Source organism: Sturnus vulgaris, chromosome 5 (genome assembly GCF_052056855.1).
Source record: "Sturnus vulgaris isolate bStuVul1 chromosome 5, bStuVul1.hap1, whole genome shotgun sequence".
NCBI lineage: Eukaryota > Metazoa > Chordata > Aves > Passeriformes > Sturnidae > Sturnus > Sturnus vulgaris.
The window spans coordinates 121315-135082 of record NC_142247.1 but is presented as its reverse complement, the minus strand read 5'-3'; the positions used below and the strand labels follow the sequence as shown (position 1 = coordinate 135082).

Here is a 13768-nt window from a genome sequence, read left to right as displayed (position 1 = left end):
GTTTTGACACTTGATTGGTACTCCCTCCCCTCCTGGTATTCCCAGTATTGGGAAATGCTTTGCAGGTATGCAAGGTGGCATATTACATATAATTGTTCTCTCCCAGATTTTTCTCCTTATTTTAACAAATGTTTTAGCATGAGATTTTTTTCCCCCTCTTGTGATAATCACAGATTTATTGGATGCTTGTTTCAATGCATATTTAACTGCTGGAACTATTGGTCCATCACTGTAAGCTTTGAAGCTAATTTTAGCAAGTGCGAAAGGCATTTAATACTACAAGTGCTTAATCTGGATTTTTGTCAGCTACTTGCAATTTTTGGATTCCAAGTCCTGCTCTGCTCTGTTTTGGAAACCTTTCTTTCTCAGTTCCTTTTTCCAAATTATTTCCAGATGGGCACATTCTACTTCTCAAACAAAATAACAGTAAATCCAGTCTAACTAATCTTTAGTCTTATAAATGTGTTTTCTTGCTCCCAAATTCTCTTTGTTTTTGAATTAAATTTTCTGGACCAGGCCCTGTCTCATTGCTGGTATCTTTGTACCACACAGACAGCTCCAGTGTTAGAACTGGCAGAACATAAGCCATATGGAAAATCCTAAATAAAGACATGTGACTTCAGCTACGGTTCCATCACAGCCCTCGCCCCAGGATAAATATTCACGTGGAGACTTTGAGAAATGGCTGGGGCGAGGATCCTCCTCCACAGCCCTGCACAAACACTGCCAGTGAGGTGCACACAAGCTGCACAGCTTTCCTCACACACCTTGCAGAGTTACCCCGAGTGCTGGAAAACCACACAGCATCTCCCCAGGGGCTCACTCCAAGAACAATCACGCTAAAATCCATTTTAGACCCTTTTTACTGAAGCTTCTGCACAACTGAACTGTCCCTGTGCCAAGAGGAGGATGGTTCACGAGTGGAGAGCTTGCAGCAAAGCCTCACACCAGATTGCTGCCTGGGTGCTCCTGACACGTTGGATAAATATGGGCATGGAGCTATGCAGGGATGCATTTCCCTTCCCCTTTCCCTCTACCTGATGTCTTCCTTCTATCCCTAAGACATACCATGGAAAATGTACAGATCTGGTACCACATAGGGCCTCAAAATTGTGGCAGCCATGCTCAACTCCTGCTTTCTTCTTGTCTCCACTGCATAAAAAATTAAGTGTTTGGGAGATGTCCATAACTGAACACGCACAAGCTCAAATCACACGAAGTTTCCTGCCCATCTCAGCCTTAAGAACTTGCCCTTGGGGGTCTTACTGTTTAATTGATTTAGTTAGAAAAGCTTAGAAAGGTTTTCAATTACAATACTAAACCACTTTGTTATATGAAATCGGCAAAACTTTCATTGGTCCTGCTCCAATGCTTTTATTGCTGTTGAAAATCATTTTACTTTGAGAGACATTTAAGTGAAACTGAGAAGTTATGTGCTTTCTTGCTGGATTAAAGGCATCTACCCTCGATGTGCAGCTAAATAAAACATGTTTCAGTAAGTTCAATCCTTTTTTTTTTTTTTTTTTCCTGCACTGCAAACGACCCGTGGGCAGAATTCCACTTTAAGCTCATGCTTACTTTTGTCTTTTTTTAAATTCATCACTGACTGACTTTCTCCAAAAATCTGGCTGAATTGAAAGTGTGCTTCTATTACCAGAAGGAAAATAAATTTTCTTTGAACACAAATAGTCCCAAAGTCAAGTTTGCAGGCTTCATTATGTATTTTTTTCCAATGATCTCTTTCAAAAATTATTCAGTATTCAGTCATCCCTGTTAAGATTCCAGCATTTAAACAAGCTGATGTTTTCAGATGAGCAGATATCATTGCACCTGCCATAGAGGACAAATACAACTAAATCCCTAAAAGCCTGAAAGATTTAGTGACATTTTCTTTGATGGTTTGCACACTGAAGTCATTGAAATATGCTTACAGCTGGTGACCAAGTCATTTGCTGAAATGTCATTTTGGTGGTAGTAGCCTATTTACAGTAGCCAAGGAATTTGGGAAAGCCCTGAAGGTTTTGAGAAAAAAGCCCTGCAGTTCAGAGAGCTGTTGTTCAGGCACCAGCTATTAACAGCATGTGATTAGGCAGTGAAAAGGAAGTCTCAGATCTCCCTAAGAGGTCTGGCTATCACTCAGGATCACAAAGGACTCCTGTTTCCGTGCAAAGACAATACAAAGAATAAAATAATTTTTTTTTCATCTGAAAGAGAATATTTTTTTGCAGGATATAAATCCTGTGAAACACATATCAAATATCTAGTTATTTGTGTTATTTTCCACTTTTTACTTTCTATGCCCTCAGATTTGTTTAGGACTCCAGGTTAAGGAGTGCTTGTGTAGCAAGTGTCTAGTAGGAGAGCAAGCACTGTTCTTCCAACTTAAAATCATTTTACAGTCACGCCCTCATAGATGGCAGTGCTTGTATAAACCACAATCAACAGATTGTGTGATCATAATCCATGGATCATAATCCATGACCAGGGCATTAGAGAACAAAGTGTTGAAAAGTACCCCTGATGGGGAACAACAGAGTTAATTCTGAGATATCTTTATTATTTTTAAACATATTCCAAATTACATTAATTTTTGCAGAAGCAGAGGCCACTCCAGTTCAGACCTCACAGACTGTGCCTCCAGAGTGCTATGTTCATCCATAGTGACAAATTGAATTTCAGCCCATTTTATTTTTTCTGATTTATACTGAATAGAATGACTGTGACAAAAGTTTTATTAATTACCATATTGATCTACAAGTTACCCCACATACCAAAAATGTCCTTGTTTAATCGTGTAACTGGTACTACTCACTTGCCAGAATCAAACATCTCCCCAGATTCGTGCTGGGTTAGGTATTGTAATGGTCAGTCTGGTACATGCTGGAGGAACAGCATGTTGAGCAGCTGGTGGGGGAGCAGGAGATTCCTGCAAGTCTGAGGCTCCATGCACACCCTGCTGAGAGCAGGGATGGGAAAGGCACCTGCTGTCCTGTCCAGAAACGCTGCTCCCCCAAGGATGATGATCTAAGGCTGGAGCAGGAGCTCCAGGAACTGGATGTGTGTGGTGGACTCACCCTGCAATCTTAGAAGAGTCCAAATGCAAATGGTCTGCTCTGTCTGAGAATGGCTCAGAGGATTTACCTTTACAGGAGGTGTGATCCCGACCCTTGATAGAAAGCAATGAAAAGTGAGTGCCTAAATACCTTGTACTAGTCTGGGACTTGATCCTGAATTTCAGGGAGTGTCTAACTGAATAAAACCATCCTATTCATGATTTCACTACCAATTTTCTTGTCCTGTGTTAGTAGCACCTAAGTGCTGATATCATCTGATCCACAACCATCTTAAAATGTGATGTTGAATAGAGATGTTTAGAATTCCTAGATGCTGTTCTGGTTTTATCACCCTTTTTTACACATTTCTGCAATTTGGTCAAAGTCTATGACGTTAAGGAGGAAAAGGTCACACTTCTTTCCTTTCTCTTGCTTTCTATTTTCTTTCTCATTATATACACCTGATGCTTTATTTCTAGCTAACACCTCTTTTATTGTTGTTTTTAGATGCATTAAACCCCACTTGAAATCATTTGCACTTGGTATCTATACCCTGGCAATAAGAGTACTTGGTAAGTCCATTTGTACTTCTGAGTCAGTTTTAATATACTCCTCAATAATAATTTATCTTAGAATTAAGCTTTGATTGTTGCAAAGAACGACGTCTATCTGCAAATAAATATCATATGATTAAAAAAAAAAAAAGGTTGGAAAAAGGAAATTGCTTTGTACTTTATAAATCACATAATTATGTCTTAGGTATAATTAAAATACACAAGGCCAGTATTTGTAGAGATGTGATCCTGTAGGCTATGAAGCTAACAACAACATTACATCTTGTCCCCTTTCTCAGCAACAAGCATCACTGAACAGCTATGGCTGTGAATTTGTGATTGCTTTTCAGGCATATATTCACTATTTTCTAAGGGAATTCATCTGACTACAGGTGTGCCTGGGGGTAGGGTTCACTGCAGCCTTATGGTAGAGCCACCTGAAATCAAAGGTAACATGAGATGCCAATGAACTAGAAATTCTAAAATGCTCTAGGTCTTCATGAAAAAAAAAATATCAAGAAGCAAGTCATCTATTTACATGAGCAGAGTTGGATGAGCTGGATGAAATTATATCAAAACGAGCACTTGGCTTAATTCTTACACCTTTGCAGGCCAGAATTTTCTCTCCAGGCTTCCTTTCTCCTCCAGCAACCACGGGTGGCTGCCCAGGTGACACAGAGTCCAGGATCAGCACATGAAAAAAGGCTTTTCCTTTCCATCACCCCCAAGAACTGCAGTAGGTTTGCTCCTGCCACAGCAGGATGTCAGGAGGCTTGGAGGATTCCTGCCAGGCTGCCAGCCTCACTCTGTCCCTTCTCATCCCCACCAGCACACAGGACACCCCTACCCCCGAGAACAGACTCCATTGCTCTCAAGAAAGGAGAAGTGTCTCCTATTTGTTTTTCCCCAAAGATGTCCCGCAGGGTGAGGAAATCAAACCGTGGCCAGCACTCCTTCCGCTCCTTTTGATGTTTTGTGATGTTTTCCTGGCCTCCCACAGGGAGGAAGGGGCGGTGAGCGCTGGGCAGCACAGGACACGTCTTCTCCAACCAGCAGCGTTGCTCTTAGGATATATCATTGCCCTTGGGATATATCATTTCATGTTCTACATGAATGTGCCTCTAGGTCAGAACTGATCACCCTGGAACGTCAATTTCTTATCTCTGTTTATTTGTTACATCCCCCCAGCGGGGATTCCAGCCCCAGTGTATTTCGGAGTAGCCATAGATACCACTTGCCTGAAATGGGGAAGCAAAAGATGTGGGGGAAGAGGAGCATGCAGACTGTATGACTCCAGTGCACTCAGGTAACAGCTCTTCTCCATTCCTTCTTTAACCTTTGTTCTTAAAGTACATCTATACATGGCACTGGTAGCAGAATTTCTGTCAGGAAATCTGAGTGAAATATTTGAAACTGAATTAAAGTCTGACTAACAATATTAACAATAATGCTTGCATTTCACCATTCTCTTTTGATTCAATCTCTTTTTTGGGGATAGGGGCAGATCATTTTGATTCAGTATCACCTGGAAATAATTGTCAATTAATAATTCACAAAAAAAAAGTTGTGTTGAAACCTTAATTTTATTCTAAAGCTCCCTCAGCTTTCAATAGCTCTGCTGTTATTAAAGCTCATTTTTCTCCATGTTGGAGCTGGATCAAAAAATGGAAGGCAAAGGTGCCCCAAAACATACTTGGATTATCTAGACTAAAGTGCAGAGTTGTCTTTATCAATTCATTGCTAGAGGACGGTAATTGTCTGAACTGCATTTGTGAAAGTCTTCACCAGAAATGAAGAATGGAAAAACAGTGGTAAGAGGAAAATGGGAGAACAGGTTGTCCCTTCTCCCACCACAAGGAAAATAAAAATGAGAGGAGGGTACATCTTGTTTTGAAAACTTGAAGGAAAGAGCAAAGTCTCAGCTGGGACTCTTTTGCTAATAAAATATTATGATGTTATTGTTGCTGCTGTTGTCATTATGCCTGTAAAGCAAAAATGCCATCAATGCTCTTGATATCAGTGGTACTGTTTATGAAATGACCGAAAAATAGAGTAACTGCCCTAAAAAATATGAGTGCTATTCTTACTGAAGCACATTGGGGTGGAGTCAGTCAGTGCCTGAGATGCTTTCTTGACCACAGAGCACTCGACACCTGAGCTGGACCGGCTGCCAAACTCCCCTCTGCAGGGTCACCCCCTTGATCCAAGTGTCTTTCCCCAGCCTTACCTGATGAAATTACGAATGTGCCGCCTTTGACAAGGGCTCTGATCAATCATTTCTCTCTCAGGTATGTGTACCTGGGGCTGACTTTGGTCTTGGGCACGGTGTCCATTTTCTTCAGTGTTGCTGTCCTTTGGGTTCTCCGAAAAAGGTCTTCTCCACCAGATGAGATCCTCTCAGCCAACGGGGAGAGAGGCACCTGTGGGACAAAGAGCAGAAATGACAATTTTGTCAATAGTGACCAGTTAATTCAGTCAACTTACTGGCCAGAAAAGGAGACCAGACTTTAGGAAAGCTGATTTTACCCAGTGAGTGCTGTTCCAGGCAAAAATCCATCACAAGTGAAGCAGTATCTTAGTAGCCACCCTGAAAATATTCATCTTCTTGTAATTTTCACTGTAAACCCCAAAAGCAAAGACCACCAATTTTTAGCACGTGAACAGCTCTAGAAACACTGCTCACCATTTTTTCTGCCAAGTGAGGGGGTTTCCTGTGGCTGGGGAGGTGCAGTTGTGCCCTCGTTTTTTGAGTCCCTCGGTCTGCTCCTGCTGTGCTGCCATGAGCTCCCTGTCCCTGGCACCAGCCACGGGCACCCAGGGCACCAGTCCAGGCTTGGCAGCCTGGAAAAGCAGGGATCTCAGCAGGGCAGCCTGTCCTGGCCAGAAGCACACGGGGCAAGAAGAGGGTGCTTTGCTGGAAGGAGAAATCAGCCACAGGCTCTGGGCACCTCGTCTTGTCAAGTGTTGTGGTTAGGAATCCGTTTTCCAGTAGCTTTGTTCCAGCACAACAACCACCTATAGAAGTTGTCCTTATAGTCAAAGGCACCACAAGAATACCATCCGAAGGAAACTGGAATGAAAATAGAGCTCTTTTTAGACTTCCAGCAGTTTCTTGCTATTTGCTAGTACTCAGTGTACTAAATAATTCCATGCACTTTATGATGTAATAGCAAAATTATACAAGATACATATGATTTATATTTTAAAAAGCTATGACAAGACAGCTTGGGAAAAATAAAATTAATTAAAAGACTAGGTGACTTGGGGCTTTTCCTTTTAATTTATTGTATTTTCTAGCTGCAATTAAGACATTTTTGGGCTTTGTCAATATTTGGTGTTAATTACATTTGGGGTGGGGAGTGCAAAGCTTGCACAGAAAAAGATAATGGCAGCACCACAGGGATATCCTTTAAAGCAACTAGAATTTCTGAGCACATGACGAAAAGTAGGCTTCACCCTTCAAAGCAAACCCATATCACATCATTTGTGTGCCAGCAGTGATTGTAGGAACCCTGCTGCTCTCCTGTGGGGTGCATCAGGAGATGTGTAAGAGTGGGATATTCACTGGGCTCTATAAACCATCAGTGATCAGAGTTTGTGCTGTGCCGTTGGGGACACACCTAACCCACTCAATAGCAGCACCAACACCTGCAGAAGGTAAAGCTTTAAATACATTACTGGGGAAAAGGCATTTGGCAGAGGAAGAGTCAGCATCACTGGATTTGCCACATGGCGAGTGTTCAGACAGTGGCCTGGAATCTGGGACACCCACTGCCCTGTCCCAGATCTTTGTCCTCCCAGGTGAGTGCCAGAGGCTGTGGGCAGTGAGGTCCTAGAGAGCTGTGGCTGTGCACTGGGCCTTAGGAACTGGATACTGAACTAAAGAAACATAATTAAAATAATCTGAAGGTTTATGGATACGGGATTAAGTCAAGAGTTGTGTTTGGGGTGAATCACAAAGATTGGCATCCCTGTCTCAGGTCTCATTTGTATTACATCATCATAAAAATAGCAAAATTGTCAAACTGCACCAGCATCCAGGAGTAAGAACAATGCCTGGAGCCTTCCACAGCCTCCTGGAGAGGGCAGTTCCCATAGAAATGAGCTGTCAGATCCCGTGAGAGAAAGGAGGAACCCAATTTAACTGGGATAAAAAAGGAGAGATACCTGCACTTCACTCAGTGGTGCTGTATGTGTGTCAGCAGTGGGGGTGATTCTTTGTGAATCAGTCCTGGCAAGGACACTGCTACTCTCTGATTATGGAGCTGTCACAATGGCTGCTCTGCACGTGCCTGGCAGCAAGAGGGCCAGCAAAATTCACTGATTTCACCTGGGACACAAAACATTTTCTTCTCAGTAGCTGGAACAGTGCTGTGTTTTGGATTCAGCAGGAGAATGATAATGGACAAAAAGTCCATTATTGCTGTAAAAATGATGAGGGGCAATTTAAATGTAGGGCCTTTTAATGGTGATTTAAAGTGCTCATTACTTAAGCAACATGTGGCTAATATCAGGAGGTTAGTTAGCCAACAGCTCATCCCAGATTAATGCAGTTCATTGAATTTTGAAGAGTAAATAAGGAAAGGATTTAGTGGAGAGCACGTGGAGCACATTCTCACAGCTGGATGGTGCCCAGGCCAGGAAGCTCTCTCTCATGGCTGTTGAGCATTGAAAGGTTGTTGTACACAACCAGAACCCTCTTGTTAATCCTGTGATGTTGGCATTTCTAAAATAAGATGTGGAAAAACAAAAACTTGTTTAAATAAAAAACAACCTGTGATAACATTATACAGTCAGCAAAAATCTATTTATTTAACTGTGCCCACAGACTGTTCTCCAGTGTCTGGAAATCAAGCAGGATAAAACTATAATAGGTATAAAATACTTTTTTTTTCTTCAGGATGTTTCTGACATCTGATAGATTTTTCTGTCAGAAAAAAATCGAGACTCACCCATTCAGTAAAAGATCTGCTCTAGTGTAACAAGACAGACTAACAGTTTATTAAAGTGGTTTTGTATAATACCAGGTATTCAATTACATGAATCATATTAAATTTTTGAGTTCTCTTACCTCCGTTAATATCCCAGACCATGCAGAGGTGATGGGGGACTTGCCCTGGGACTTCACCTGAAGTCAGCATGGGTTTTGTTTCTGCTGTTCTGTGATGCAGCTCACATTTGGATTGGCTACTAAAAAGGTCTAAGCACTCTCACCTGCCAGTGACTTACACTTCCATGCTGTGTCTGTGACAACAGCTGCAACCCAGACTGCTGATTGAGAGAGAATGCAAAGAGAAGCTGTACAACCAGCACTAATATCTACCTTTTGTATTTTAGGAAGAAAAAAAAGAAAAAAAAATCATTGAAACAGCACATCATGGTCTACTTTACCCAGACAGATGCATGATACAAATCAATGACAAAATTATCAAGTTCTTTTGAAAGGCAAATACTCCACTGAGCAGTGGAAGAATAAATTCCCAGACACTGGCTAAGATAGAGACAACAAATCAACCCCTCAGCATGCTGTTCTCTCTTGTTAGCTCTACAGCACTAAACAGGAGCTAGACACTCTGGGACCCGAGCACCAAAGAATCCTTTTCTGCTGTGGTAAATGCTATTTTCACCCTCTCAGGATTCCTGTAGTATCTTAACTACAGGAGTATTTGCTTACACTTGCTGTACACGATCCCTTTTATTTAGTTTGTTAACAAAGAGTTAAATTTTAAAATACATCGATTTTCTGTATCTAGGGCTTAGTGTCCTGAGAATAAGAAGGGCTCTGACCAGAGCTGCCTACTCCAGCTGGCCTGTGCCTGGGCAGCAGCTCCCTGCTGCTGCTGCCTGCCCCTGCCCATTGCCCCTCTCCTGCTGCTGGCTTCTGCTGCCACCCTCTGCCTGAGCAGCCTGCACCAGCTCCTGGCTGAAGGTGACTCACCGCGGCTTTTGTAAGAATTGCTTTTAACCTCAGCAGCAATCACAAACTACTGCTATCTCAGTGATCTTATTAAGGGGGTTTTTTATATCATAATCCTTTTCATTCTTTTTCCTGCAAGTGTGAGTAATATGGAGGGGGGTCTTGGATACAGCTCTCTTTTTTTAGGCGTGAGACCATAGTCTTCGATTTGACTTCAGTAGTTTTCCATTCTGGTAGTTTAAATCAACAGTTCTTGGTTCAAGAAGTCAGCTTTGATTGTGAATGCTTCCACAGACAGTTTGAACAGCAGCAGTCTGAAGATAGAAAAATTCTTATCAGCCATACTGAAAGCAAAGTACAAAAGATATTTTAATCCTGAAAAGTTATAAATTAATGGCATATACAGGGCTAGGATAAAATAGGGAGCAACCGATTTGTATTCAGTTGTCAGAATGATGAAAACAAATAAATACTGTTTTGCTTATATGAAAAAGAAAGTAGCACCTTTTTCTACACGTTCTACTACTCCAAAGTAACAGAGTAATTTTGGCTCCATCCCTTTCCAGATACTTAGTATTAAAAGGCCAAAACCCCAATTGGGTAGGTCTGCTAATACATCAGAAGACAACCTGAAAATGAAACCTTGGGAATGCGAAGTTCCACCATAAAACTTTGTAGAACAACGGGGAATACTTATTTTGACACAGTCAGAGCCTAAGAGTAGAGCTTGTGACACACCCCTGGAGGAGGACGAGGACACAGGTGCTTGTGTCCTATGGTTTGGTAGCCTGCAATAAACAGGGGCCAAGACGTTTGTCTTGTGACTAGAAAATGTCAAGCATGGTATAAGAAACGTGCTGGAAGTGAGTAGTTGATGTTTTATGCCACAATAGAACATGAAGGATAACTAACTCTGACAAAAAAGGAGGCCCACATCTGTTCTAGGACCATGAATTTCCATCTCTTGCACGTATTTAAAGCTAAGTAATGCTCTAACTGTGAGGGCAACTCTTTTACAAAAATTGCAGTGATGGCAATGTCGGTTGTTTAGGGTTATTTTCATTCAGATTTAAATATAATGGATGCAATCATAATCTAACGCCATGGATTTTCTCTGCAGTGATGAATGAAGTCCCCTTTGATCACATTATTGATCACTTAGTCATGGAAAACTAAAAATTGTTCTGCACAAAAGGTTACAACTACAATGAATCAATAAAATAATAGCAGATGTTTGTGGAAGATTATTGAGCAAGTTAACCTTGAAGCCATTAGTGGACACAGTGGACTGGTGATTTGGAACAGCCAGCACGGATTTATCCAGGGTACATCAAGGTCTGACTAAGCTGGTTGACTTCTAGGAGGAAATGGCTGGTGACATGGTGAAAGTGGTGGCAGGGAAGGGAACAGGAAGTGCCAGGAATGGAATCTTTTGGTGTAGCATCCAGGCAGACAGTAGTCATAGCTCATCTGCCGCAAGAATAATTACATTTTAAATAAAATTTCTCTCAGGAATCAGGCAGAATGCACAGTAGGAGCACAATCAAATAAACCTGTTCTGGTTTCCTTGAACTAGGGTTGTAAGTGATAAAGGGCTGCTCCAAAGTACGCATAGCCCCAATATACTTACATGTTTCACTTTGCTGTTAATAGCAATAAACTACAAATCTGAACAGTCTTCTAAGCATGACTGATTCTTGAACACCACCTTTGTTCCAGATATCCAAGGCACTACGTTTTCTCTTCCTGCAAGTTCTTGGCTAGCTCTAGAAGAGCCGAGCTGAATGGACTTTAGCCATAGACCATGAAAATGAAACTTCATAACAAAATGCACTGGAAACAGGTTTCTTTCTAATGTTGGGACACCATATTTTTAAATACCAGGAAGGTGTGAACTATTATAATCGAGACAATTTCAGGAGAAAAAAAAAAGATGCTTCACAAGAACATACAAAAGGAACACACTTGCATGTCTTCTTCCTAATTAACTTTTGACCGCTGTGGATAAACATAGATTTTGGGACCTTTAACAGGGGGCAGAACTGGGAGGAGACAAGATTAAAACATTGGTTTGAGTTGGAAGTTAATGATTCTTCTACCATGTACCAGCAGAGCCTTGCTTAAGGACAGAATTCTCTGCCTTTTGACAATTTGTGGGGTAGTATAACTGCTGTTGTTGTGGATGCAGAACCCAGGTAGGAACCTCTTTAATATTCTTTCTGTTTATCTTGACTTTAAAGCGTTGCCATTGGTGTTTGCAGCTGTCAGATATGACCTGTTTGCCTTTGCTATAGTTGGCAGCACCAGCAGCAGCCGTGGTGCAAGTGTTGATGCTTTAGGGATGGGCATCGTGCACCGTGTGTGTGTCTGAGCTGGCAGCACTGTGTGTCCCGAGCAATGAGCACTGAGGTCTGCACAGCTCTGTAAAACTCATTTTTTTATATTAGATGAACTAGGTCTTGCTATGGACGTATTTAGAAATCAGTAAGGCAATTGGATTAGCACTGCAGTTAGAGTGAATCATTAGAGTTCCATAAATTACTGGAGGAAATGTGGCTCTTGATTTGTGATTTGCTCTTCTAGTGTGTGATGTCACAGTCCCTGACAGTGCAGCTGTGGTGACAATCAGCCCAAAGTCTTGGAGTGTCTTTGCTGGATTCTTAAAAGTCCCCAAACATCACTATATTTTTCTTTTATAAGACTCTACAAAATGTGCAGCAAACTGTTGTCTTGACCTTTGTAAACTTGTTACCTGTTATTCCTGTGGGGGTTTTATAGTTGATGTTTTTATTCGTTATAGTTTGCGTATAATTAGGGGGTATAAAACAAAGCTGAAATTTTTTACATCCAATTGGGAACAGATATACTGAGCAGGCCCAGAGTTAGTCCCTGGTCCCTATCAGATCATGTCCCCTGAAAAGCTGAAGGAACCTGTCCTTTGCCAGGCTGGCTGCGTTCACTCTGCAGCTGAACTGGGAGCTGCTGCCTGATTTGCCATGCTGTTGTGGAAGCTGTCAGCTCCCAGCAGCACAAACCACGCACACTAATTATTAGTTCAGAGCTTTGATTTTCTCCCACCCAGAGTGGTTCTCAGAAGAGACTGTACTGAGCATATAATCAAGTGAATTTCTCAAATGTTCCAAAAAGTGAACTGTGTGTTAGATTTCATCTGTCTGTACTGCTTAGAATTCTTTTTAGAAGAGGTGTGTTTTCTTCCCCTAGGAAGAAAGACTGGTTAATTTGTGTTTAGGCTGACTGACTACCTAACCAATACCAATACCTTACTTACCTAATCTTGTCTTTCTGCAAATGCAACTCTCTAAGGTTATTATTACAGAAGAGTAGCTTGTGCAGCAAAGAATGATAGTTTTAGAGAACTTATATTAGTGAAAAGGCCAGTTTGGTGCAGAAAGCTTCATACTGTTGCTTTCACACTTCATATTTTTAACCAGACCCTTGATTTATTAAACATGGGAAAAAATGCTAATGAAAAAAATCTAAAGTAACAACTTTATCAATACTTAAAATTATCAGGCTCGGCAGCTGCTGCGTGTTGTCATCAATTGGGAGTTGACCTTTCATCTTTTTCTAATGCTCTTGTGGCCTGGAATTTCCCCAAGCCTTATCTCTTCCATCTCCAGCTGATATCTGTGTGATATATGTGTAGGTCAGGGTCATCTGAGGGTGGGAGGAGATACTGCCACCAGATTCTAAAACATGTTGTACCTTTAAACTCTCAAACAAAAAAAGCCACTTCTCCAATCCTGTGACCTGCAATGATATGCACCCCAGCATATTATTGTAGTCATCAATGTATCATAATTACCAGGAGAAGTTTATATCTGCAGGTTACAAAAACACAGGTGAATTTCAGAGGACTAGCTGCTCAAAAGTATTTGTGTAATAACTTTTCCTGAGTACCAGGAACTTTATTTCATAAGGTTTTTGTTTGTAGCTCTGCAGTCTTGGAGAAATCCTTTCTCTACTTCTTGTTCTTATCTGTCTGAGCAGCCAAGGGGAAGGAGCTGCAGTTATTTAATTCTTTTTGTTCTGATACATATGCTGACTGAGACTTATAGCACAGCCACAAAAGAGTTTGGGAAGTAGATATTAGCAGTGGGAAAGCATATGGACCTTTTCCAGCACTGGAAAAGTTCATCCAACTTTTTTCAGCTGCATTCAAGCATATAAAACCTCTCTTTGTGTGATTTGTTCCCCCTCTCTCTCTTTTTCGCCCTTTTCTC

The 13768-nt window shown here is 41.4% G+C and overlaps 1 protein-coding gene across 12 annotated transcripts in view; it reads left to right on the top strand.

The window, feature by feature from the left end:
• LOC106849461 (solute carrier organic anion transporter family member 1C1) overlaps positions 1-13768 on the top strand; it is a 33162-nt gene that overhangs the window by 19160 nt on the left and 234 nt on the right. For 9 of the 12 annotated variants that reach the window (XM_014870073.2, XM_088164467.1, XM_088164470.1 and 6 more), the window contains 3 exons: positions 3561-3625; positions 4796-4913; positions 5896-6860. In XM_014870073.2, coding sequence (XP_014725559.2) covers positions 3561-3625; positions 4796-4913; positions 5896-6118 — 406 coding nt within the window. In that variant the 3' untranslated portion in view covers positions 6119-6860. Of the gene's footprint in view, positions 1-3560; positions 3627-4218; positions 4756-4795; positions 4914-5895; positions 6861-13768 lie in introns of those variants that run through there. The other 3 variants (XM_088164474.1, XM_088164475.1, XR_015803604.1) reach the window with 3 other exon arrangements.